Source organism: Pavona decussata, unplaced genomic scaffold, assembly GCF_977016875.1.
Source record: "Pavona decussata unplaced genomic scaffold, jaPavDecu1.1 SCAFFOLD_39, whole genome shotgun sequence".
NCBI classification, from domain to species: domain Eukaryota; kingdom Metazoa; phylum Cnidaria; class Anthozoa; order Scleractinia; family Agariciidae; genus Pavona; species Pavona decussata.
In genome coordinates, this window is record NW_028145461.1 from 644,382 (window position 1) to 671,752 (window position 27,371).

The window sequence follows — 27,371 nt, forward strand, 5'->3', positions numbered from 1 at the left end:
TTAGTAGGCACCGTCCTTAATTATCACTGAAAAATGCGTGGTTACCCGCAACTTTCTTTCAGGATTCAAATAGCCTTTGCTCCTTGCTGCTTTTCCCACATAGTCATAAACTAGGCAAAAATAACTTTGCATTGGGAGATACCGTCCCTAAACACCACCCAAACTGATAACCACGGTTTCCATATATAATTTATTGACTTTACGTTCCCCACAGATGACAAACACCTTAATCGAATGTTAAACTTCGTTTTGAAAAATACTTTAGTTCTCGTCTAATAGTTTCTTCTAACACGCTGGCCCGTAAATGCCAGTTAAAATATCTCTCTCTTACAATGGATTAACCACATGCGTTTAGTGACGAAGGAACTGGGTTATCACACCAAGTATAGGCTGGTTTCCATATAATCGCGGATCGCAGATCGCAGATCGCAATAAGGTCTGCGATCGTCTGCGATCATATGGAAACTACTTCTGCGATCGTCTGCGATCCTGCGATCGCGATCGCAGAAGATAGAACCATGTTCTATCTAAAGGCTGGTTTCCATATGATCGCAGACGATCGCAGACCTTATTGCGATCTGCGATCCGCGATCATATGGAAACCAGCCTTAAACGACAAAAATAAAACTAAGGCAACAAGAGAAGTGTGGTCAAAGATGTAAACAAAAAAAGGAGGTATAGTTAACGTTTGCATTATATGCTTTTATGATATATGTATATATTTTTTTTCAGTGAGGGTATATATATTTTGCACTCTACATTTAAGAATACCAACTAACATGTCGTTAGCCAGGCCGAATCCTACAAAATTTGTTTGGGCTAAAATGGATGGCACATTCCTTTTGTCACTAATAACCGCTTCTGCAGTAACTTCCTCTAAGTCAGAAACACTCATTTCAGTAAGAATTTCTGAATGACCTCAGCGGTGCGATATTTTACAAATGGGTCAAAGAAGGGGATAATCACTGAACTGCAAATTGCCATCGGCGGGAAACTGGTCAAGACACGCCGAGTGCCCTGGCTCGGGACATTTCTTGAAGGTGCTTGGCCGGTAAAAGGCCCATCCAGTGTCATGTCCCATGTCCATCCAGTGCTCCGCATGCTGGTACAAGTGGGGTCCATATCGATTACGGGCAAAAAGTCCCGGATTGCGCATGACATTCACCCATTGCCCGGAAAAGTGCACTTTTGTAGGCTTCTGACCGCTGGCTACAAGTAACTCGGACTCCATCTTGTGTTGGCCGTACAGTTCTAATGTCCAGCGGGTTGTACCCACTCTAAACTTGCCCCCAGCCTGCCGCCCGTCCACACAGCACCACACCGAGGCGTCATCGCCGCTTAGGCTATAACCCGCCGCGGAAAATTTGGAATGAAGTTGCTTAAATGCTGTGTAGTTGGCTGTTAGAAAGGTGATGTCAGCGTCTCGTTCCCATGGTAACACTTTGTTGAATTTGACAGCACCTGAAAAGATGTGAACCGAATTGATTTTTCATAGCTCAACGAGCAAGCTCCTGAGTTTTATTAAGGGTGTAAAATACATAAAATCTAAATTGGGACTATTCAAATGAACGATCCTATGAATTCCCCGTAATACTGTTTCTTTAATCTTTAATCTTTAATTAGCATAATTGTCATTAGCAAAGCTTATCCGGCAATGGAGCAGCCAGCGGACGCACAATAGATTAATACATACAGTGCATATATAAAGAACTAGATTACATTATTGATTCATAAAGTAATTCAAAAGGCTTTGAAGTGTGTTGGATACTCAACTGATAAATTAGTTCTTGCCGCAAGACTTTTGAGCTGGTTCTGTGGATTAAGTGCTGTAAGTATGAAATGAAAGACTTCAAGAAACACTTTTCTGTGAGGCTATGCACTTGTGTTATACAAGGAAGTTCTTACTTCTGGATCAGGTGCTATTCGTGGTGTTTGTTTTGCACTGATTTTCTAAACTAAAGTTTTGGAATTTATTTTTCGAGATCCCGACTGGGAACATGGTAGACTGCAAGCTGTCCCTTTCTGGTCAGTTGAGAGGGTGCGCTCACAGCGCAGCGAGACTGGAGCGAGGAGAAATAAACGACCCTCCTCCGCTCGTTCGCTCCATTTTTTTCGCGCTCGGCTATTTCGCGCGACCTCTCAACTATCCAGAAAGGGACTGCTTGCAGTCTAGGGACATTGGGACAAGCAACACTTGCGCAGAGGACTTCCTAATGGGAGTTATAATAGGAAATTAAAAGCCATAGCAATTATATTCGAAAAGAAAGCCCGGCAAGCTTACATAATGAACTCCCAGATGGATGGATTGTTCAGTTCTTAGGGCACTGCAACCGGATATCGCGGAGATCATGGGTTCGAATCCCAGTCAAGCCTACATATTTTTTAGGCTTTCTGGTACAACTGCTTAGGCTATGTGAATTTTCCATAACTGCGATTGTGTCTCGTTTAATAATCCTTTCATCTGCAGTTCAAATAAATGACTTTTCATGCATTTTACCACCAAGGCAAAACATTACCTAATAACGTTCCTTCTTGTAGCTCGCAAAACAACCCCGCATCTTCACACTCCTTCATGAGGAACTTGATGGCGTCGGCAAGATTCTCCAAGTCACACGGCGGGACCCCGATCCCTGAGCGAAGACTACACGAGTCTGAATGGGTGTGCGCGTAACCACGCCTGCAGCCATACCAGCGGATTCTGCCATTAGACTCGACCCATTTCTTTACTTGCCACTTTCTTGCCAAAGCCACGTATCTCTCGTCCGGGATGTCCCGCGAGTAAATATTGAACATAACGTCGGGACAGCTGACGACTACTTTTTCTGGGTGGCTACTTTTCAGACGCCAAAAAATGTCGTGGAAGACGCCAAAAGGAAGCCTGCAGAACGGAACAAAATACATGAGATTTCAAATCGTCGCAATTTGGTTTAACAATTTTAAATGAAAACCTCCACTCTTACGGCAAATTGAGGTGTCCGTAATAGTTTGAAATAATGTCTACTTTCCAAATTTATTTCAAAAAAGTGGGAATGACGTAACAAGTATGCAAAAAAATTGTGATTATGAAAAAGCTATTAACAGTGCTTGTAAAGACCACTGCAACTTACAAAAGCACCGGTTTCTGTAGTTAAGGATCAGCAGTAAATTGTGCAACAAATACAGCTGTAATATGTAAAAAGAGCAAGGCTAATTTCACAGTTTATAAGGAAATATAGCGATTCCAATATTTCGAAAGGCACGGCCTTTTTTCTTCAGGGTGTTAGAGAAACTAACCCTAAGGTGACTGTGATTATCACTTATTTTCCCGTTGAAATTTCCCGCGCGCCGCCCTTTTGGATTTCATCACGTCATTTGGTTGCGTTTTCGCTAGGAACTGGAACAGATATCCACCAAAATGCGCTGTTGGACGCCCCTGTTGTATGGCATGACGACTCCTATTAGTTATGGTCTGTCTATGTGTCTGTCCGTCTGAATGTAAAACACTTGTTTCTTAAACTTACTTTTCGTCGATTTTAAGTTCCCTCAATCCCTCCGTCTTAGCCATGAATGGACCAGAAAGGACATCGCACACCACACACTCCGAAAAAGAGCGGTAATACCCGCCCCTGAAAAACGCAGTCCAATTTCTAAATGTTACTTGTTGGCAGCCAATGTCCCACTCCCCCTGGAGATTGCGATGGCTCCCCCCGGCAATGACTGCGTCCTGGTTGTTGCTAAGCACTCGAACGAGTCGCTCAAGGTCTATGTCATCAGTGAAGTGCGTCACATCCGGTGCAACAAGCACGTAGGGCGTGGTCACTTCCTTTAGCATTTTTGTCCAGGTTTCGCCATGAGCAAAGTCTGTGGCGATAATGTTCTTCAAATTTAATTTTAATTTCGTAACCGTTTCGACTGGAAGGTTTTCCTTTGATGCGAAGACAATACGTATACTTGGATAGTACTCCGCAATCCCTTGAAAAACTCCAAACTGTTCCTTAGGTGAAACCTCTTCCGGTACATTAACAAGAAGCGTCACAAGTTGGTTAATCGGAACAAACTCCGAACAGTTTACTCGTGCGAAGCCTTTCCTAAAAAAAGGATATCCGTAAGCTAAATTTTTTCCCATAAACTTTTCGGGGCAAACCTCCTTTTTAGCTGCAGAGTTTTCCAAGGATTTTCCAACGGGGGAGTTTTCGTTCTGATTAATTGTTTCTCCACCCAAAGATTTTATAATACCATTTAAAGTCTCAATATGTTGGCCAACACGATGATAATGCAACGCAGATGTCACTAAACTTCGTCTTGTGTCAACAAGTTCTACAGCTAAACGTTTTAAATCATCAGCTAACTTCTGTAGCTTTTCAACACTCTTGCTATCGGCATCCGTAGCATCTGACTTCTTCACTGTTTCGGGTTCTTTCGTGACTGCGGCTTTAGGTTCCACAGGTGCAACTTGTTTAACAACGTCGCCCGGATTACGTTGTACTATAACGTCATTTTCTTTGACAAATCGTAGTTGCTCGCAGTCTGGGTTTCGAATCGTTATCAATCCAAGTTGACTTACAAACTGTCCAAGAAGTAAGATAAACATTACCAGAGCTACACGGGTGAGGACCCAGCGAATCTTCAGTCGACTCATGGTGTCGAAATGTCCTCCCAATACAACAACTCATCGAGCTCACTCTTGATCTTCTTTAATGTTCAGCTACCTAACTTCGCCCAACAGTCTTCGCCCAACACTGCTGCGCTAAAAGAAATAATAACCAGAGGCCAATTTAATGAAACATTTACACTTGTAGCTCACAAACTGTGACCTGATCGTTGACCTGATTGGTCAAGAAGTCGAGATATGATAATGGTCGTTTGTCATTTTAACCGTGATGTTAACCTTGTATATCTGGCACTTTTGTAACGAGACAGTGCCGGCTGTCAAGCTATAAGGAAGCTTTAGCAACGACGATGGCGACGGCAGCGAAAACGTCACTATTAAAATGAATTCGCGGTTTTTCAAACGTCGCCGTCGTGATTATTCCAACTTACTTTAAATCAGTCAAATGTAGGTGAACTTTCCTGGAGTCGAATTCTTGGAGACCGTACCCAAGTTTAGGAAGAGAAAGAAAATTTCGTTGTCGTGTGTTTACGTCCTCCATAAAACGTCCAACCAGGAAATTTCACGTCCCAGTCGTGCAGTGACGGCAAAAAAATGCACCAACAAGTATAATGCACGTGCTTAGTTGTTGTTTTGGTTATTAAGGCTTTTGCCGTTTTTGACGTTCTGGTTGCTGTCGCCACCGTAGTTGCTAAAGCTCAGCAGTTGCTCTACCGAGATTCCTCCCCCGTTACTAGCCGTCTCTTGCACAACCTGTTGTTAGTTTTCCCGCACGCATCACTTCCCAGTAATCCAGTAATCAACAGTATTTTTGCGCTCGAGCGTTAGTAAAGCCGCCGATATCGGCCAAACACTTCTCGTTACAGAAAATTCAGTACATGTACAAACGGGCTCACCTAGTTCCGGGCGTGTATCCTTCACTGAGCTTAGCGAATTTAGGTGGTCAAGGTAGCATTTTCACGTCTTGCATTGCTAAAATCTTTGGAATAACCATTGGTGTTAGCGTACATTTGTTCAGACAAATTTGTTGTGTTCTGAGATGCATTTGCCACTTGGGAATCGCGACATTAACACATTGAAATTCTTTTCTTTTCTTTTGTTTTTCTCTTGATGAAATCATAGTTAAAAAATCCGAGTTTATAGCATTAGGTTAAAAATAAGACAAAAAAAACAGTGTATAGTGTTAGGATGAAAATTAGGCGAAAATGATAGTGTATAGATGAAAATTAGACAAAAAATCATGCTTTTTAGTATACGGATGAAAATTAGACAAAAAAATGAGAGTGTATAGTGTCAGGATGTAAATTAGGCCCAAATGATAGTGTACAGTATTAAATATAAAGTATTCCCAAGAGGTAAATAAATCCCAGAGCCCAGCAAGTTTGAATAATTTACGACAACAGCGGCTAAAGTGTATTCCAGGCGTTTTCATAAAGGAAGTATTGAAGTTTCTAACACGCCGAACTTAGTCTGGAACTAAAGGTGATGCTATTTGTACATGTGCTGAATTTTTTCATGGAAAACAAATTGGTAATTTTGTTTTCACAAATCAAACAAATTTTGTTACCTCGAGATTCACAAATGATGGACACCAGGTTTAAAACATAACATTTCATTACTTTCAAAAGGAACAAAAATGTGAGCGTTTTCACTATTAGTTTCTGTATAAGTTAACTGTAGCCACCAAGTCAGCTCAGTTAGTCGCGAACCATTTCACTGCACAACACTCGGGGTTTTTTTTTTTTTTTTTTGTTATAAAAAATTATTTTATAAGAAAATCGAGGCTAAAATTACGAAACGAAACTAAGGGCCCGTTCAAACGGTTTCAACATTTGTTCAACAAACGTTGAACAGATGTTGGACAAATGTTGAACGGAGTGTTCAAAAGGCTTCAATTCCATTCAACATTTTCAGAGCAAAGTAAATGTTAAAACGATGTTGAATGAAAGTTTAAACCAATTTAAATTTGATTCAACATGCTTTCAACAAGCTTTCAACATTTTTTACACTTTCAGCGATGTTGAAACGATCTGTTCAAACGCCCCCGACATTTGGTTCAACAAACGGTGTTGAACGCATCTTAAAGCAAATGTTAAAACCGTTTAAACGGGCCTGAAGAGATGCAGTGTTTCTACTGTAGGTATGTGAATGGTGGTTCATTTTATATGGAAGGTGGATGAAAGGGTTGCCTTTACAGTGTCAAAATGGGATATAAAAGGGAAGGGTAGTGGACCTCGGGGCGGAGCCTCGGGTAACTGAAACATTTTGTTGTGAGGCCGTTTCAGTTCACTTGCGTAATGTTTCGTTGGCATTCAGTTCATGTATGCTATGATCATTCCACATAGTTATATTCAGTTCCTGATGTTACGTATCGTATACTAACCAAAGCCGAGTCAGAGCCGGTCATCGACATGTTTTAGCTCCAAGGCGTACCTTTAAGCGAAAAAGACCGGGCTTGAACAGAGAGGAAGAGAAGAGAAAGAGAGACATCTTTGCCGCTATGCGTGAATAAAAAACTAGGCGAGGGAAAAAAAACTCGGGATTCAGCGGGATTCAAATTCATAACCTTGGCCGTATTCCCAGCTGTATATCGAGACACAGTGATAGTGATAGTTAATGATGAGAGCTAAAAAAAACATTCACCACCAAACTTTTATAACACGGACGACCACAAATTAAAAAACAAAAGTAAATGAAGTTAATTTAGAGCCGAATTTATTCTTGTCTACGGACTATGTGATGGTTATGTCAGAGTGGGTCTTTCAATGACAATTGTCCAGCCGTGAATTTGCGGTCATGATTTGAACCACAGCAACTCAAACATGTTTTGTTACGGATAGCGGATAGAAATTAGCGCATTTTTTTTGCACGGCATATTGATATTCATTTGATAATAAAACATCTTTGGCTTCAGTTTAGACTGTCTTCGGTGACTTCTCTTTCGAATCACCATGACCGTATATCAGATAAAAAAAACTATTCAGAGATTACTTTGTTTGATCAACCTTGCTAACAGCTAACTGAAAGCTAAACTGTTTAGTGAATCATTTTTGAAAGACCCGAATCTACTCCCAAACAACAAATTAGAATCGGTTGTACAAGCCAGCACTACCTTTTTCGAAGTTAGTTTGATTACTCCCTAAATGCCATCAATTTCCGTTACGTCGCACTTGAGTCGCCCTTGGCGCATTACTAACGCAACTACGCACTTGGTCAGTAAATATTTAGCGCAGATTGTTGTTGTTGGCAACAATTTCTACAAGCACGGACCTCTTCTAAAACTCTAGTCATCCAACAGGCAGGACGACTTCTGGCTAAAACCTTCTCAAGGTATAATATAATTTTCTATTTTGGCATAGGATCTCACTGGTACTTTAACCAGTGGCAGTGAGCCGTTTCGTAAAAGGTACCCGTAAAATTGACGCAACACAGGTAAATTGTATTGTGTATTATTGTTGTAAAGAAAAATGCTACCTCGAAAGAAACCAGGTTCTAATGCAGAAACTGCATTAAGTATCATTTACAGAAAAAATGCGGGGGAACATGTTTGCCTCCAGACCGCCGCAGAAAACCGAGAAATCGACCCTCCCTTGGATGCTCAGACTCCAGTATTTTGATTTCCTGGTCGGATTGGCATCGGGTTGGATAAATTCGGGGCATTGGGGATTCACTAGCTACGCAGAGAGCATTCTGCCAGCGTAACATCGCATTTTCGAGCAGAATATTGAGCATAATAACGGAAAAATAAGTAACATAAAAGATTGACATAACAGCTGAAAGAAAAACTTAAAAGATTACAAAATTACCGAGCATTGGAATCTTGCACGGCGTTGGGTAAAACGCACTGGCATCACACACCTCAGCGACATTACCGGTACAAAGAAAGCGCACAAATAATTACCCTAATACCACTGGTGTTGCAGAAAGATACTATCAACATGTCGAACTTAGTGGATACAGATTAGAAGTTTACAATTTGGCAACACAATGAATATGTAACTAGCATTGCACCAACCAGAATTCGAGCAGAATTTCGCTGCCCGAGCAGAATACAAGAGTTTTACGACAATGCAGGTAGACAGAATATGCCAATTTACAACTGGAATTTATCCAAGCCGGCTAGGAGACGTATTTTCCATGAACATCGTTATTTTGTTTTTGTTGTTTTTGTTTGTTTGTTTGTTTTTTTCTTAGGTAGGGGGCTGGGGGTTGGTGACGGGAACAAAATCTGGGTCGCAAGTCGTAAAGGTTTGCGATAGAATGATACTATTCACTTGCTAACGACGCTTCGTCTATCTCTTTGTTTGTACTAAATCTAGATAAATCGGTGAACTGTTAAGAAGTGTTACCTTTTTTGCAAATTCTACATACTATGAAATAGAGAGGCGCTAAAACACCTGAAACAAACCTGCTGAAGGGTCTGTGGTTTATTCTGCCGTTATCTTTTGTCGATTGTGTTCATAAATGATTCTGATCATGAATACAGTAGCGTGACAAAAGCCTCCCCGCGGTGCTGTCGTCCACTGTATTATGTGAAAAATTAGCGTTGACGACGCAAATGAATAACAGACTTTCGCTTTAAAGAAACTATTCCGAAACGCCAAAAATTCGAACTATTCTGCAAAATAGCTAGCTAATATTTACGAATATTACTGTTTAGTTTAGTAGCCATCTTTGAGTCTAATTTGAAAATAGTATAAATTAAAAACGATTTACATGAAAATGTATATATGATTAAGGAAAACAACCACTCAGAATCGCCTTTTGCATTTAATTTTTAATCTTTACCGCAACACTTCGGTAAAAATTTTCCGAGATAAGGAGACTCGAAAACGAATTATGTCCAGAATCATTTTCGGGTAACTGCGTTGCTGCTGCGGCGAATGAAAAATGATGAATACAATTTTAAAATTCATGTTGTCACTTCATAATTTATGTAAGCTGTTGTGTGAAATTTCCAGACTCGTTACTTAATATTTATCGCGGGTTTTGCCGACCAAATTGCCTAAGAAAAGAAAAGTGATGCTGTTGTTTTCGTATAGTTCATATAAAATTCCAATTGTAACCTCCTTAAATTGCTGCGAAGAAACAATTAGATTTTGTGGGTTTTTCGGGTTATGGCTGAATTCAAAAGCCATCTTAGGCGAACTAACAACTTCGGCTTTTCCTTTCAAAAGATTACAATAGACTCCAATGGATTGTTCCCGCATAAAAAGATAAATATTTTCTTATTCTTATATACCTCAGGCGTAACGAACATCGAACTATACTTCGGCGAGGCGGAAAAAATGTCCACAAATAAAGCGAACTGCTCGGCGTTTTTTAATTGAAGGAATTTGCGCATAACCTGCGACGATTTTTGAATATTTCGCGTATGTTAGGTACAGCAAACAATATTAACTTGGGTTCGAAGCTTATGTTCGTAAACACGTCAACTCTTTAAAATCCTCTAGATCGAATTTCACCTGTTCCAAGCTGTTTCTGTATGCAGATAAGAGGAAGCGAGCGATCAAACGGGCGAATGGCGCTGAAAAATTCACAAATACAACTGAAGATCTCGTTCTCACTTACCAGTAAGTGGTCACCACGTTGCAATGTCTGTAGCTTATGCAAACGCTGTCAAACGCTGTCCTCGTAAAGTAGCGTTATTTTCCACTTACGTTTATTGACGCCCAGAGTTTTCAGCAAGAAACACCTCGAACGTAATCCTGCGAGAGTCCAGCGGAAAATGCCGTGAAAAAATTAAAATGCAATTTACCTCAACACCTGCCCGTGTGATATCCTTGAGCTCTACAAACTATTGGTTTGCGGTACAATATGTATGCTTTTTTTTCCTTGAGATAGGCGGTATATTTGGAAAATGAACTCAGCATGCGAAAAGACCGGACAAGACGTAATTATTATCGGTCCCCTTTCGCCACAAGTTTTTCGTTTCTTATTGTCTCGATGCTCCCTCACGACTTGTTGAAGCGTCAACAAAGCATTATTTTCATTTTAGGTGCGCATAATCGTCTGCGCTAGGATGATATGTTCAATTGTGTTTGCGGGCTTATTTACAAAACTAACTTACTGCACTATCGTTTTATGTTTGTCTGCGCGCCTGAAAGTAAACTGAACGCAGTATTACAAATCAAGTCAAATCATGTGTGGTTGTTTTAGCTCAATCTTTTTTTTTTTTTTTTTAGGAGCTTCAGCGCCCAAAAGCAAAGCGTAGAAGTATTGTAAATTCAAAAACGAACAAATAAAAAAACCATCAGACAACGATGAACTGAATAATTCCGCTTGCACGACGCCTAGCGAAATGTTTCTTTACATTTGAAATCAGTCGGTGGCATTTGTTTCCACGGAGAATAATGGTTTGTTGAACAACATGGCATCTGGCATCTTTGTTTTTTTAGAAATAACAGCCTTTTTAGAAATCGTTTGTCGTGACGATTAGTCGCTGCTTTAGACAAAGCATAAAACACAGGCATTATGAAATCAATAGCCCCACGAAAAACGTAAACATATTATTGAGAACTACATTGAACTGTAGCCTGTCGGTCGCCAAGCTAAAGGTAGGGCATCCGCCATATATATAACACAACCAGATATACTAATTCAATAAATCTATCCTCTGCCATCTGGTATATTTCTAGGATTGTAAAATTTAGACATTTTCCTAAACATGTTTCTTAGGTTTTGGTCAGTTCGTTTGGGAATCAGACAAAGAAAAAACAGACAAACAAACAAACAAACAAAAGCTCTTCGCTGAAAGAGAGGATTACTTGCATTTAATTAAAAGCGAAAAAGGTGAAATTATCATACGTTTTCATTAATCAGCATTTATCGTATGCAAGCATCTGTTTGAAATGAATAGCTGGCAGACTTTAATCTTGAAAGAAGTAAACAACGGAGGCACAACCGAATCGAACGGGAATCGTTAGTTACTCTTAATCATTTCTAGCTGTACGAAGTGGTTCTATTTTTGAGTCTGTGGATAAAACGGTTATTAAAGTGTAACCATTCAAATGTAAGCTATCGAGTAATAGCTTTCCTTTGTACTGTACATGTTGTTCGAAGTTTAGAGTCAGTATGGATGAAATCCAAAGGCGTGACCATCGTTAAAAAAGCTAGTGAACTGTACTGTACTTTCCTATGGTACTATAAGTATTTTTTCTATAAGAATCCAGTTTCTTCGATACGCATTTGACGATAAAAACTAGCGATAAAAAGCAACGACGTTTCGACCACTCTGAGCTTATTTTCAATTTGTGAGAAAGCGATTGAAAATTAGCATATATAGGTAAAATTTAAAACATGGGAATGTATTTTAATAGTATAGTATTTTTAAACACAAAATATGGGGATTTTGTCTAGCTTCAAATTCCTGGCCATCTAAAGAGGTAAAAGGGCTAGAATATAGGGGATAAACTCTAGTGGTGGATTGAGGACGTTCACAACGCGATGCTACAGACCTTATTCCAGATAAAGTCCGTTCACAGGCTAACCTTATTTAAAAATGGCTTCTGTGGTTTTCTTTGATTAAAATAAATACGATTATTTAGTAAACACTGAAGCTTGACTGAGTTAAACAGCTTTTCGTTGTGTTTGGTCCTAAAGCTGAAGAGAAAGTATAAACGGAATGTGGTATTCTGGTACGCCAGAAATTTTTGGCCAGTGAAAAGTTTAAAGTTCCCCGGATGTAACCGGTCGCAACTTTTGCAATTATACGTTTGCACGCTGCGAGTTTTTGAAAAGGCTTCAAAATATTTCCGAAGCTTTCGTTTGCTCTGATTTCTTCGTTAACATCTACAGCTCAAGTCACATTACGGACATTAATGTCCTTTTCATCCAAGGATTAGAGTTTTTGATTCTTTCCCCAGCAATGGGTGGCAGGAAACTAAAAAGAAATCCGTTAAAAACGTTGGTGCGCTACTAAATGACTAGCAGTAATTTCAGTAGGAAATTCCTCTGGTCTAGGGCAATAATTTTAAATCGAAACACTTGTAATTTCTACTTTGCAAATCTCTGTGTAATTCAATTCCAACGTCAAGTGACCGTGTAGACGACTGAGTGGTTTCTTGAGTAGAAGATTGGATCTACATCTACAGACACCAAAAGGCTTCAATCGGATTTTGATGATTCAAGGTTTCGTGAGAGACAAGAGTCTAGATATAGCGATGGAGTGAATTTTGCGGAGAGAAAACTTGAAGTTCTGCGCCGGATTCTGAATTCTGGAAAACGTGAAGGCTGTTTACTGTGGCTTGTTCCCCACAGCAATTTAAGGTTAGAAAAAAAGGTTCTTTGTCAAATATTTGAGCTGTTTTGATCAAATCCAGCAAAATCTTCGTCTTTGTCTTGTTACAGAAATGCAACTCATAACAATTAAATAACTTAGAAAAGCTTTTAAGAATTTTCATCATTAAATTGCGGTTGTGGTATTGGTTTTACACTTAAGTAAGGGTTTTATGCCTGTTCACTGGAGGGTTTTGTTTGAACACCGGCGCTTTCTGTTTCATTATTAATCGCGTTAGGTTTATACACTCATTTTTGATATATAAAAAAGTCTTCTTTTGGAGCTGAGGCTGAACGTTCTTATCTTTTTGACAATACAGCCCCTTTATATGAGCCCGGTAACCGGGCTGGCCCGGTAGGCGGGACGAATTTTGTCTTCTGTTCATATGGGAAATTCTTAATACCGTTTACCGAGATGAAGAATGTCCAAAAGGACCCCAAAATACCCGTAGAACCGCGTTTCGACTTGTCAGCGACCTTACAATGCGCAGTTGAAAATGTTTCGTCCCGCCCGGCTGGAGTGTTCATATGTTCAAACCGAGCCAGCCAAGTCCGACACAAAATGATATGTCCAGACATGCGATAAGAAATCCATTGTTAACGTTAAAATGTGTCCCCTTATCATTTGGGTTAATTGGACTGCACTGACTAAAGTCAGTTTACATGTATTATTTTATCCGTACTTATACTGTTCATTTTAAAAACATTTGGTCAAAATAAAAAATGTTCTCAACTGACTCTCAGTCTTCGTATGTTCTTAAATTTTGGTTAATCTCAGCCTCAACGTTCTTGTAATTAAAACAAGGTTCTTAGTGTACCTGGTTTATGTACATTTGTTAGTGAAAAACGAATAACTTACTGTATTTTGTGCTTTGATGCGTTGTTTAATTAAGTTGTATCGGAATACTTATATTTAGCGATTAGCAACTACTATTCCTACAAGAGCCAAAAGTGTTTGCTTTCAGTAATAGTTATGATAAGATCGGTGTGAAATGCTTTGACGGCTTGAAGGTTGGCGGTTAGGGTTCTTAAGAATTCAAACTCCATTTTAATTAGTGAAACAACCTAATTGCGTGGTGTTTTTGGATGTGATAAATGCTATTTTCTTTGTTATTATTCAAAGGTTTTGTTCACCTTGCAGTAATGAGAGATTTTCAGTTCCCGTCACTTCTCAGTGGACCGTTCTATTTTGGTTTTACATATCTTACTTTTCTCGACAATAAGATTATACTCTCGTTTTATTTTTCATGTCTGCCGATTTAGTACATTCAATTTGGCGAAGCAGCATACGAACTCCTTTCACAGAAGGTACCAGCATAGGCCGATACAAAATAGATTTTTTTTTTTACACTTAGCAAAATTGTTCAGCCCCAGTAGCGCGTTGATCTTTTCAATCTCCCTATCTTCTTTGGCTTGGCTGTATATTAGCGAAGAAGAAGCAACAATTTAAGTTTTGACTCTGTACATCTATTAAACGTTAATTATTCAAGATTTGGATAAAACGTACAAATCTGCTTTCTGTCCCACTTCAAACGCAGCAAGACATAAATCGTGGGGAACAAATAAGAAATCTCCTTCTTAGCTTATATTAAGAAACACTGCGAAATCAATGCGTTATAACATGACAATATGATAACCTCTTGTTAGTCAGGTTAGAGCCTTATTTAAATATAATTTAAAGTCAAACCTAAAACTGCATTGGTGTGACAAGACTCACCTTTAAATGTCACAGCCGTTTTATCCAAAAGGTCGTTACTTTTGCTCTCTGGTTAGTAGATTTGTTTCAACATCGATCTTCTATGGCCTGAAGAAAGAACTGGAAAGATTAATTCCAAAGAATAATACCTGAGAATTTTTAACTTCTGACATTACAAATACAATTCCATTCAAGGCAACACCTGTGAATCTAGAAAACAAAAAACTTTAAAATAGTACAAAATGTATTTAGCTTTCAAAGTGAAAGTGAATATAAATATATTTTTATACTATATATTTTTTTTAAAAGGCAGTCCGGACTTAACCTTACCTGACGGACAATATCATTCTCTTCCGATGTTTTGAAAGGATTTTGCATTGAAACATTAAAATTGATAGTCTGATTATAAAAAGATCGTTTTCTTTTACATATTTCTCTTAAAGGTCAGTTCCTTGGAAACTGCTAACCAATCATATTTTCACATGTATGACACAAGTACATAAATAACTTTGTTGATCTTTCGGTCAAATTACTAAGACAAAATTCACGTTTCCTTCCGCGATAACCTGCTAACTATTTATGGTTTTGTTAAAGGTATTTCAAACAATCGTCGGTTTTACTATTGCAGTCTCCGAGCAATCACTTGCTTAACAGTTTAAAACTCTTGAGTTTAATTAATAGGACGAACTTTGCTGACGTCGTTGTTGACATCTCAAAGGTTGAAATTCACCCGGGCTAGCTACCACCTGTGACTTTAAAGCTATTTTTGAAATTCAGATAAAGATAGATGAATATGAATAAAAAATTAAAAGGCAAACGATGTCAATTCAAAACAAAAGCAAAGGTAATAGGGAGCTTAAGCACAGACGTTCGTGAGCCACGGGCGGCAACCGGAAGTCAAAGTTTTTCCTTTTTGAAACGTTTTGACGCCATCACGTTTGTAACGTCAAGCCACAGACGTCCAACAAGAGCTTTTCTTGTCCGTTGTGAGGAGCAAAAATGTGCCAAAACAGGAAACATTTGACTTCTGGTTGCCGTCCGTGGTTCATGAATGTCTGTCCCTATTCTTACAACTAGACTACAAACAGTCATTTATTTTTCTTTGGGATAGTGAGCGAACGAACCACGCAAGCAAGCGCGAAAACTGTCTCCCGCGTGTCCCTCCCGCGAGGATGCGTGGTTCGTTCGCTTACGCCGGGTTCCTATAAGGTACTGCTAGTAGTCTTGCTTACAACGCAAAATATTTTAAAAGGAGAAATTGAAGTTAAAAGCAAATCAGTTTCAAAAGCTAAAATAGAATCGAAACGAATTTCATTTTTGTTTTTGAAAAACAACCGTGAAATAATATCAAACTGAAATTCAATTTAAAATTCGAAATAGGATCGGCAAAGCAGTTTTCATTTCCCCCTTGGAAAACGGCTGGAGAGTTTTTCGATACTTTATATTAGAGGAAACATTTTTTTTAATAACGTTTTTAAGCTATATCATAGTTGATTGGTTAACAGTCCTGCTTACAAAACGATCGTGATTTGCACCGATAGCAACAGACAAAACTTGTGGTCAACAAAAGCACGGGGTGGAGGCAAAAAAAAAACACTACAGGGAAACGAGGTAAAAAAGCTGACATGTATCCAAAAATCTCAAAATTTTCTGGCCGTCAGTAAAGATTGGTGTGGTAGTTAATCAACGAAGCAAACTGAACCGGTCAAAAATCACTTAAGTGTATCAGCTGTATGTCAAACAAATAGTGCGCCATTGTGTCCAGTCAGGATTTAGAGATTGATCGAACTACAGCGCTCCATGGTCATATCAATACCGGTCTTGGAAACTGAAAGATTTGCCCCATATCCGGGAAACTCCCGGATAATCCGAGAGAGTTAGTATACACGAATGTTCCTTCGCAAATAAGAAAACATTGAGGCCTTCTCAGTGCCGTGTCAGACATAATAATTTTTAAGCTTGGTTCCTACTACCAACATAACGATCAGAAACATAATCATAAGGTTTCTATGATCTAGTGAAAACACGCACCTTTAATCTGCCGACTTAAAAATGGCTGCTATACAAACCTACGTATTACTTTTAGTAATAATGGCTTTTCTCACATCAACTGCATCCAATCAGGAATTATCTCGCCAACGGATTGTCATAATTCAATGTGTATTACGACTATATGCGCTAGATTTTACGTTCCCACTCGGCGACATAAGCATTATCATAGACAAAACTAATAAGGAAATGTTCGATCATTTTCTTATGATTAAAATATATGTTTCATATATTCACATTCATTTCTTCACCCTCCACGGGTATATTACGAACTCACAATATGACCATCTCCAAGTTGGCTTGATAGCTCTGCACCGGCATCGCAGGGGTCATGGGTTCCAATCCCGTCACGGTTCTAGCCTGATACATATTTTTTTTTCAGGCTTTCTTTTCCCAGCTGCTTATGCTGCGTAAACAACTACGAGGGTCTTTGTTCTATTTTAAATCTTTCACCTGAAGTTCAAATATATGTTTCATATATTCACATTCAATTATGAGTACGTCAATCATAAATGTCTTCATGATTATGTTTTTCAAGCAACAAGAATGTCAAAAAAACAACAGGCTTAATTAACAAAACAACAACTCTGCACGTGCTTTACAGTTTTTGGCACATTTCTTAGCCGTCACTGCACGACTAGGACTTGAAATTTCCTGATGGAACGTTTTGTGGAGGACATAAACACACGAACTTGGGTACCGTCTCCAAGAATTCAATTTCAGATAAATTTTACCTACATTTGACATTTAATGCGATTTGGAATAATGTGACGACGTTGGAAAAAAAACCGCGAATTCATTTTCAGTAATGGTGCGGACGTTTTAACTGTCGTTGCCGTCGTCGAAACCAGAGTTTCTTAAAGTGTGAAAGACTATAATTATAATATGCTTATAGAACGACAGGTGGCCATTTTGCAGCCAAATAACTCTGCTTTCTATCGCAAATGAGTTGGCGTTAGCTTAAGCTTACTGTATTCAATTATGAATAAAAGAGAGGCTACGTTTAATAACCTGACTTGCAATTATAATATTACTTTTAACTTTGAATCAGAGAATCGAATATAAGTGACTTCCAAAGTAACGACATCGGTAATAAAGCTATTAACTTTATATGAAAACCTAGAAAAAAAACTTTTTTTGGTTTCACAAGGCACATTTCTTTGCGCCATACATGGCCTTTATTCAGCCTCAACTGTCAGAATCAAAATCTGTTCGCTATCTATTCATTATCAGTATCAAATTACGAACTCAATAACTCTACACCGAGGCTGTTTGAAATCACGTTACAGTCCTTTTTTTTTTTTTTTCTTTCAATCCGGCCACTGGTGAAAACACGATATTCAATAAGCTTAACCTTAAGCGGTAAGCTTAACTTAAGATTCAATTCAAGTTTATTTGTTTATGTTTTCACAACTCCACTAACTCAGACGAGAGATTTGCCTAAAATATTGACAGAACTTCAGCGTAATTAAGACTTACGTTAAGTTCCATCTGATTATGGAAAACTTACCGGTTTTCGCGGTGATTCTTAAGGCAGAATTCAGATTTGAGATTTTCCGTTTGATAAGACAACGAACGATGTACAAAAGCAGTGGAACCGCGCACCCGGCTCAACTTGGCGGGAAATCCAAATATGGATATGACGCTAATTGTGAGAAATTAGTCCTGATCAGACTGGGATTCTAAACGACTACCAGCTACTAGCGCTGCCGTGTTAAAAATTTCATCTTCGAAACCGCTGGCAATTCCCCCAGGCACACAAGATAATGCTACTTGACAGTGTTAACTTTCTTGTGGTTTTACTTCGCAATCAATATAAAACATCCATAATCGTTTGAATTTAAGGAACTGCTGCTTCACTCCTCCGCGTCCATTACACGTATTATCATTATTTACCGTCCTCCAATTTCTGCCAAGAACGGTCTTACATATGTTGCTTTTTTGATGATTTTTCCTCGCTGCTGGAAAGGCTAGTGTCTTCTCCTGGCTATCTTCTCCTCGCTGGTGATTTCAATTTCCATGTCAACGATTCATCTGACAATACCGCTAATAAGATTCTCGACCTCTTAAACTGTTTCAATCTGGAATTTTCAAATGTCTGCACCCCCACGCATAAAAACAAGAACGTCCTGGACCTTATAATCACCAGATCCGGCGAAGCAACCGTCTTAAATATGTCAGTCAATGACCCGGTTATCTCTGATCACTTCGCTGTTCACTGCAACTTGGCTATCAAGAGACCACCTAATGCTAAGCTCACCCTCACATCACGTAAACTGCGCACCATTGATCCAGACAATCTACGGTGTGATATCATTCGTTCCTCTGCCTTATACAACTCACCGTCGCATAAAATTACGGATCTCTGCGATCAGTACGACTCGGTTCTATCTTCAATCCTGGAGAAACATGCACCTCTGCGCACAAGGATCATCACTTTACGACCTAATGCTCCTTGATACAGTGAGGAAATCAGAAAACAGAAATCAACCTGCCTCAAGCTTGAAAGGCGCTGGCGACGCTCCAAACTTGAATCTAACTATCGACCCTATGCAAATCAACGCACCGTTATTCGGAATAACATTTTTGAGTCTAAAATGGGTTACTACTCTAATCTTATTTCGGAGGCTGGCAAAGACAGCAAAGCCCTGTTTCGTTCAATCGACCGTCTCCTCCACAGGAAAGCAGAGAAAAGCTTCCCAACCAGCTCCTAGGCTGAGGATCTCGCTAATATATTAGTCACCTTTTTTTGAAATAAAGTAACCCGTATCAGAAACATAGCTACTCCTCCAGAAATTCCTGAATTCTTTTCCTCCCTGGACATTTCCACCATTGATTATGAGCTCAGCAATTTTTCACCCACCTCGAATTCCGAACTATTGAAAATTGCTCGTTCTGTTGCGCAGAAATCATGCTGTCTGGACCCTTTACCTGCCACGTTACTGAAAGAACACTTCGACCTGCTATTACCATCTATTTGTAGGATTGTTAACTTGTCGCTGGAATCCGGTCATTTGCCCTCGTCTCTTAAAAACGGCGTTTTAACACCTCTACTAAAGAAACCAAATCTGGATCATGAAGTTCTTAGTAATTTTAGGCCTATCTCGAACCTGAAGGTTATCTCAAAAGTTATTGAGAAGGTTGTCGCTGTGCGTCTTCAAGCTTACCTTGATTTTAACCAACTCACAGAGCCGCTACAATCAGCCCACAAACTCCTTCACAGCTGCGAAACTGCCCTCGTTCGCGTTCACAATGATATTTTGCGTGCTATTGATAATCGCCACTGTGTCATGCTCCTGCTACTTGATCTCTCTGCTGCATTTGACACTGTCGACCACGAAATATTGCTCAAAAGATTGAATTCGAAATTCTCTATATGTGGCACGGCACTCGATTGGTTCCGCTCCTACTTTACTAATCGCACGCAAGTTGTCTTAATTGACAGGAGGAAGTCACACTCTCGTAAGCTCAAATGTGGATTACCTCAAGGCTCCGTTCTTGGGCCCATCCTCTACCTACTTTACACTGCTCCACTTGTCGACATTCTACGTCTCCACGACATGCAATTTCATTTCTACGCTGATGATACTCAGTTGTACATTTCCTTTTCTGATAATGACGATCTGGAACTAACCAACAGCATCGCTAAATTAAGAAATGCTTATCCGACCTTGATCAGTGGATGTCCTTAAACAAGCTGAAACTAAACAAAGACAAAACCGAACTTCTTTACCTCTATTCAAAGTATAGCCCTCAACAGTCTCTACCTCCACTTCGTTTTGGATATGATACAATTCAGCCGTCTCCATGTTCCAGAAACATTGGTGTCGTTTTTGATAGTACTATGTCGATGCTCCCTCATGTTAATTCTGTTTGTAAATCTGCCTTTGATCATCTTCGAAACATCTCCCGTATAAGAAAATTGCTATCGACTAAAACCACTGAGACGCTAGTCCACGCTTTTATAACCTCAAAGTTGGATCACGGTAACTCTCTTTAACACAATGTTCCGAAATATATGTTATTAAAAAGCTTCAATCAGTACAGAATGCTGCGGCTCGACTGATTACAAGCTCTCGCAAGTATGACCACATAACCCCTATTTTATTCGACCTCCACTGGCTTCCAGTTTCCGAGCGAATTAAATTCAAAATAATTCTGCTCACCCACAAAAGCTCTTCACCAACAGTCCCCCATCTGCATACAAGACCTGATACGCCGCTATTCAACTTCAAGAGCGCTCTGGTCGTCTTACGCATTTCGCCTGTGTCCTGTCAACTATAATCTAAAGTCGTATGGCTCCAGAGCTTTTGCTGTTTCGGCCCCAGAACTCTGGAACAAACTAGCTGTTGACATCCGTTCTTGTGTCAATTTAAATCTTTTTAAACGTAAACTTAAGACTCATCTTTTCAAGAGTTATTTTGAACAGATATGAATTCTTTTCATCTTTGTAAAGCGCTTAGAACAGGACTGGATAAGCGCTATATAAGTAGGTATTATTATTATTATTATTATTATTATTATTATTATTATTATTATTATTATTATTATTATTATTATTATTAGGCCATCCCAATAAAATGTTTCGTTTCCCATCGCCCGACCGACCCATTTTTTTCGAAAAGTCAAAAAAAAAAAAAAAATTCCAGATTCACTGGTCAAAGAAGCAAATACTTTAATTTACAAGCACAAGACTCTCTTCTCTTTTCGTAATCTTATAGTAAGTGCACATGAATTACTGTCTGCCATTGTAGATAAATAACGAACGAAAATACCACGTTTCCGAGTTAACTTTGTAACCAGGCTTTCTTACTTAGCAGCTCGGCTTTCTCTGGAACCCAAACCCCTTCAACTGTTTATTTTTTTTTTGCCCAACCGACCGACCCGCCATCATAAGAGACGGGGCGATGGGAAACGAAACATTTTATTGGGATGGCCTTATTATTATCCACCTTTATAATTCAACATTTTTATACCTGCTTTAGTATATTTCGGCCTTATCGGTTATTCCGATAGAACGGAAATGAATACAGGGGCAACCCAACGAGAATATTAAAGCAAAATATTTGGACTTTTAAAAGCAAGGCAAATCTATGTAGGTGCTAACATAGTTTGATTTGTTCGGATTCTTGAGCTTAAAATTTAAATTTCCAAAACGACTTTACGAGCTGCTGTTGGTTTTTTCCGTAAATACTAGCTTTGTTTTGTTTTGTTTTTTGCTGTTGTTTTTCTTTTTCCTCACGGATCTTGTAGCGGTGAATGTTGACAGCTGTTGCACGTGAACAGAGCGTGAGTGAGGGTGGCGTGATCTCAGCGCAATTTTTTCCACATTTAAAAATGTTATACCTTATATAACAGATCACTTATAATGACTGGTCCCTTGGGAAACAAAATTAACTGTTTCCCTGGAAAGCAGTCTAAGTGTTTTTCAACGTTGCGAAAGTTTGAGGTGACCTTTCAAGAAAAAAAAAAAACAATTTTCTGATCTTTTCTCATTCAAATATCTGAAGCGGGTAATGTCCTTCAGCCGGAAACGAACCATTGGCTGTCTCTGGATACCACATAAGTCTCCGTCATGACATATTATAAGATAACACTTATTCACAAAATTCAACAATTTGACAACGGCACGATCGCTTATGTCAGTTTTAGTCAGGGCAGATTGTACATTTAACCTAGCACCATGTAAACTACCTTTGCTCGGAAGGTCCTAGTACTAGGGACAGGAAAAACAAGCATGGCGGCGGCTGGGCGTTCAACTGCTAAAGGCCGACAATTTTCCTTCTTTTCCTTCCCTGCATGTAAACAAATGATAAGTTGTTTCGCCTTCTCAGATCTTTTTCCCTCCATGTAAACAGCCCCATAGACTGTCTTAAATGCCAAAAAGTCGACTTGTGTCAAGTCTAGGGCAAACGTGATTGCATATTTGAAAAACAATATCAAAGCGGGTTATTTTGTTTTTATTTTCTTCATAAATAAAATTTGAGCGGAAAAGTCTTTTTTTCTCTCGATCTTAAAATAGGTCGAAAGAGAGAAAATTTCATCTCCGAAAGTGGAGCCTTTACCTGCATGCACTCTTAGTGATTATCACGCGCTTTCGATGAGTTTGAACTGATCTATTTTTATCTTATTAGCTTTGCCTTTACGATGCCAAAAAAAAAAATCACGATCAATATGTAGACGTTGGCAGGGACATCGCAACAGCTAAGTAGCCAATTACTGCGGGCCCAGAAATAAAATACATGTAAAAGAAAGAAAGAAAAAAACACATCACATGCAGCACATGCAGCACATTTCCCTTGACCTATTAACTAAGAGTTCGAACTAACGTTCTTTGGCACAACGAATTTTTTGAAAGCTGTTACATTTTGAAACTGTTCCTACCGTTTGAACGGCTGCCATCCACTTGACGATTTCGACAAATGCTCTTCAAGGGAGTTCTAATTTTTATGGACTGCGTAAAACTTAGCCTGCGTGCAGACGTCCTATTTCCTTTGTTGCACTCGATTTTTCCTGACGAGGGTGGGGTGGGGGGCTGTACACAGGCTACGTAAAACTTAAGGTGCGTGACAGGAAAATTGGCGTACCCACAAACCAACTAGCAAGAAATTGAGAATGATGTATTATTTAGTGAATGACACAGGCATACTCGGAAAAAAGAAATCCGAGAGCTCCTATCAGGAGCCGAATTTTGTTGTTGGATAGATCGATCACTTGGTTATGCTTCCAACCGCGTTCATCGCTGAGTTTTCCAACGAGAGGTGCTGAACGAATGTTCAATGTTAATACGGTATAAATTAGACATTTTACAGAAATCTTGTCCTTCTGAGGGAGGGGGGGGGGGGGGGGTCTAGTCAGGGTACATTGTGTGGTCCCGCCTCTCTCTCCCCCACTCCCGGCCCTCTCGGTAGTTTAGACACTCTCCCTAGGTTGCACTCGCCGTTACAAAATCAAGATGGCGGGAGTTCGATCGAAGCTCTCAAAAATCCCACGGAAAATTAGGGGACTGTGAACAGTCTATCTTTTTAAGTAACATACTAACATCAACTGGATTAATTTATTGCCACTGATCTGTGTCTAAGTCCTTGAGCCTAGAGGAAAGCTGAAATTGTCAAATAGTACTTTGAGATTATGAAAAACAAAAGTACAACAAGTATAAAGTCTTATAAAGTCCTTCTCAAGGAGTTTCCTTTAAATGATCGCACTTTATTGAGAATTCCATCTTCGGACTCAATCAAACGTTTTAACTTCGAATTCCTTATAAAGTATAATATTTTAAAGGGAAAGAAATTTTTTAGTTCTCAAGAATTGCTCACCAACAGTGAATCATTAGGAAGCTTTAGCAACGACGACGGCGAGGGCACCGGAAACGTCACTATTAAAATAAATTCGCGTTTTTCAAACGTCGTCGAGATTATTCCACCTGGCTTTAAATGTCAAATGTAGGTGAAATTTCCTGGAGTTGAATTCATGGAGACCGCATAAAACGTCCCATCAGGAGATTTCACGCCCTAGTCGTGCAGTGACGGCAAAGAAATGTACCAAAAAGTGTAATGCACGTGCAGAGTTGTTGTTTTGGTTATCAAGCCTGTTGCTTTTTTGACGTTCGTCGTCGTTGCCAAAGCTCCCTCTTATAGCAGCTACAACAACAATACTTTATACATTACATTTCAAAATTGGAGCAATAGGCCAGTTTCGAGTTGCTGTGAGCCTCATTATGAAAGCGAGGCTAAGTGCAAACCTTTTCATATGAAAATCAGTTTTGTTTGCATATGAAAAAGAACTTATTTTCATTGTAAAAACTTGGCACTTAGGTTCGCTTTCACAACGAGGTTTTAAAAAAAACTCGGAAATTGTGTATTGAAAACTTCCGTTAAAAAGTGCGCAACAAAAAAAATTGCACGAAAAGTCGTATGTTAAGAAGGACCTAAAACAGGACACGACACTGATCTCTCGAAGTGATATCAGCATCTTGTTTATGTTTTATGGTTACTGTTCGAAAAAGAAATTTTCTACTAATAATTCATAATCAGAACTTAGAAACCAGAATTTAGAATTTAGAAACCAGGAGGCCGAGTTTTCGTACTGGGAGTTGGAAACGTGAGTACATAGTTGATAATGTTGCAAAACACTTTGCTGAACACTTTGATGCTATCGCAAAACTAGTCAGTTTTACGAAACTGAAAACAGCGAGCGGCAAATGAAGGCTAAACATGGTCACGTGGTCATTTCTGCCGTTTGCCGGTCGCGGTAAACGTCATTCTTTTTAAACCTCTCTAATAAGCTGGGTACGAATTGGAAGTCACAAATTATAAACAGTCGAAAATAAGGCAATAGGGCGTTGTTATCTCGAAATGCCCTTCCACTGACGACGGGTGACAACAATATTATAATAATATTATAATATTGTAATGAGCGACTAGTTGCAATCCTTAAGTACACAACTATGTTTTTTTTTTTGTTGTTGCTTTGTTTTGTTTTTCGTGTTTTATTGGCGGACCGACCCAATGTTTGGTAAAGGTAAGAAAATGTTTCTGATACATTTTCTGCTTCATTCTCTGACTATGGGTATTTTCATACATCCCTTAAGATGAAGACACGATGCGTTTGAAACATCCTTGTATATTTTCGCCGATTGTTGTTATTAATTCAGTAATGGATCCAGGTAAGTCGGGGGCCCCGCTTGCTAAGCTTGACTTTATTTTGCTTTTCTCCTTGAAACAGAGTGGGAGATGGGGGGAGGGGGGGCAACTATCTCAACCTTTTCAGTTTTTGTAAATAATACTGAAGATCGAACTAACTAATTGCATATAGATTGCAAAGTCAATTAACCTACAGGATCCTCAGAAGAGTGTTTTGGAAGAAAAGTGAAATATATGAGCTGCGCAGGATTCAAACTTATGACCACTGCAATATCGGTGCACTGACAATATAGCCCACAGTGTAGAAGACAGATATTCATTTAATAAACTACACACTTCTAATTGCGAAATTCTCAATATACTGTAGCTGCCTACACGACGTAAAACTCTCCTTTGATAGTTTTTCTTACACTTCTACGCGAAAACCTGAATATTCAAAAACAAATGATACCTTAAAGGATCTCCTTTAATTTGCACTTGTGACGTTTTCTTTTTTTTTTTCTGTTTGTTTCGTTTTTCTAAGTTATGGTCGTTGTTTCTTATTTATAATTGTCAATTTGTGCTAGTTCAATCTTTTACTGCCAAAACTAGAAAAAAAAAAGAAGCATATCTTGTAACCTAGCTAACTGAAGAAAAAATGTAAGAATTCGTAAATCGTTTGACAATAATTAATTGGTCAAAGATAATTATAATGTTGCTGTAAATTTTTGTACTTGCATTTAAAATTAAAAAAAAAACAGTGACGCTCTAAAAATAAAAATATATCGGTGCACTGCTTAATGAACGGCCATTGGATAAATTCCAATTTTGCAACATTGTTCCTCAGTTACCGAGAAAAATGTTCGTGAAACGTGCACATCCGCATGTTTTTCTCAGTAAAATAAGCAAAATTAAAAGTTTTCTAAATGTTATTTTTCTTAAATCTAGCAGATAACTTTAACCGGTATTTTTCACATTTTCTCTGTTGATATACTCTATGGCAAAATTTTCATATGTTTATATATATATACATATATACATTTCCATTTGTGTTCTATGTTTTCATTGTATTTATGCATGAGCTTTGAATGAAATCATGCAAGATTAAATTTTAAACATCGCAGCTGGAACGAAGCTTGTATATCTCTCAGGTTTATAGGTTTGAATCCTGTTCAAACTGAAATATTCAGTCAGGCTTTCATTACGCAACTTTTATAACGCTGTGAGGGTCTTTCATTTATTAAAAGTGTTTGTTTTGATTTTATACGAAACCGTCCTCAGGTTAGCGACTGCCACATTGTTCACTTTCGCATCTCGAGCGCCAAATTATATACTCGCTACATTGTACCTGTTTTCGATGCATATTTCCAAGTTTACATTTTCTGCAGCGATGGCAATTTATTGAGACATTGAAACTGTTTAGTTTGATAAAGGCGTGATTAGCAGCAAGACAGACATCACGCGAAGAAGCTGTTGCCGAATTGCCATGTTCATATTACTGCTCAAGGTGACACGGAAGCGGACTATTCAATTCTGTTTTTAAATAGTTCGGTAATTCCGAGATCTGAGCAAAACTAGTGATCAGTGAGAACCATAATCGAATTGAATGCCATTAATTTTATTTCTTGCGCGAACATGGAACATATTTGCCGCGGATCAGGTTCATTCAACGGAGTAGTACAAAAACAGACTGAAACCGACAAAATTACTGACTTCGGACTCGAAATAGACACAACTGGCTGTCTTTATAAATGCAACGGGATGCTATATCCACCCGTCTCAAGCTAATCACTAAAAACTTTATCTATATTACAGTTCGTAACGCAGCTAAATGCACTCAAATTATAAATTAAACTGGGTTAAGAAGGTTCAGAACTTGAGACATTTCAGATAGATGAATCCAAAAAGATTCATCCTGGGATGAATCTGAAAAGAACAGTCGCTTACGCTTACCTTCGCTATTACAGGACACTGTTATGTTCTTTGGTCTCTATTCCAGCGAAAAGCGTCCAAATCATTGAAAAATGCAGACGAAAAAAGCCTTCCAGCGCTTGTCGTGTCCTTTGGTAAATAAGCGACAGTGCAGTACATACATCCAGGTGAAACTGAATACGATCTATGCTAATATGAAGGTTCACGT

General features: G+C 38.9%; 1 protein-coding gene across 5 annotated transcripts; it reads right to left on the reverse strand.

Moving 5' to 3' along the window:
* Positions 1 to 171: 171 nt before the first annotated feature.
* On the reverse strand, positions 172 to 27,349 carry LOC146483335 (uncharacterized). Of its 5 annotated transcripts, XR_014863883.1 has the most exons (6): positions 27,185 to 27,349; positions 14,583 to 14,669; positions 3,501 to 4,726; positions 2,517 to 2,878; positions 618 to 1,461; positions 172 to 390 (listed from the first exon to the last, which is right to left on the reverse strand). XR_014863883.1 is itself a non-coding variant. In XM_085106094.1 (5 exons), the coding sequence occupies exons 3-5, from the start codon at positions 4,616 to 4,618 to the stop codon at positions 947 to 949; spliced, it is 1,995 nt and encodes a 664-aa protein (XP_084962220.1). In that variant the 5' UTR covers positions 4,619 to 4,726; positions 14,583 to 14,669; positions 27,185 to 27,349; the 3' UTR covers positions 172 to 946. The 5 variants fall into 5 exon arrangements, 4 of the variants coding, with proteins under 4 accessions (XP_084962220.1, XP_084962222.1, XP_084962223.1 ...); XM_085106094.1 differs by having other exon boundaries at positions 172 to 1,461; XM_085106096.1 differs by having other exon boundaries at positions 172 to 1,461; positions 14,583 to 14,681.
* Positions 27,350 to 27,371: the final 22 nt, after the last annotated feature.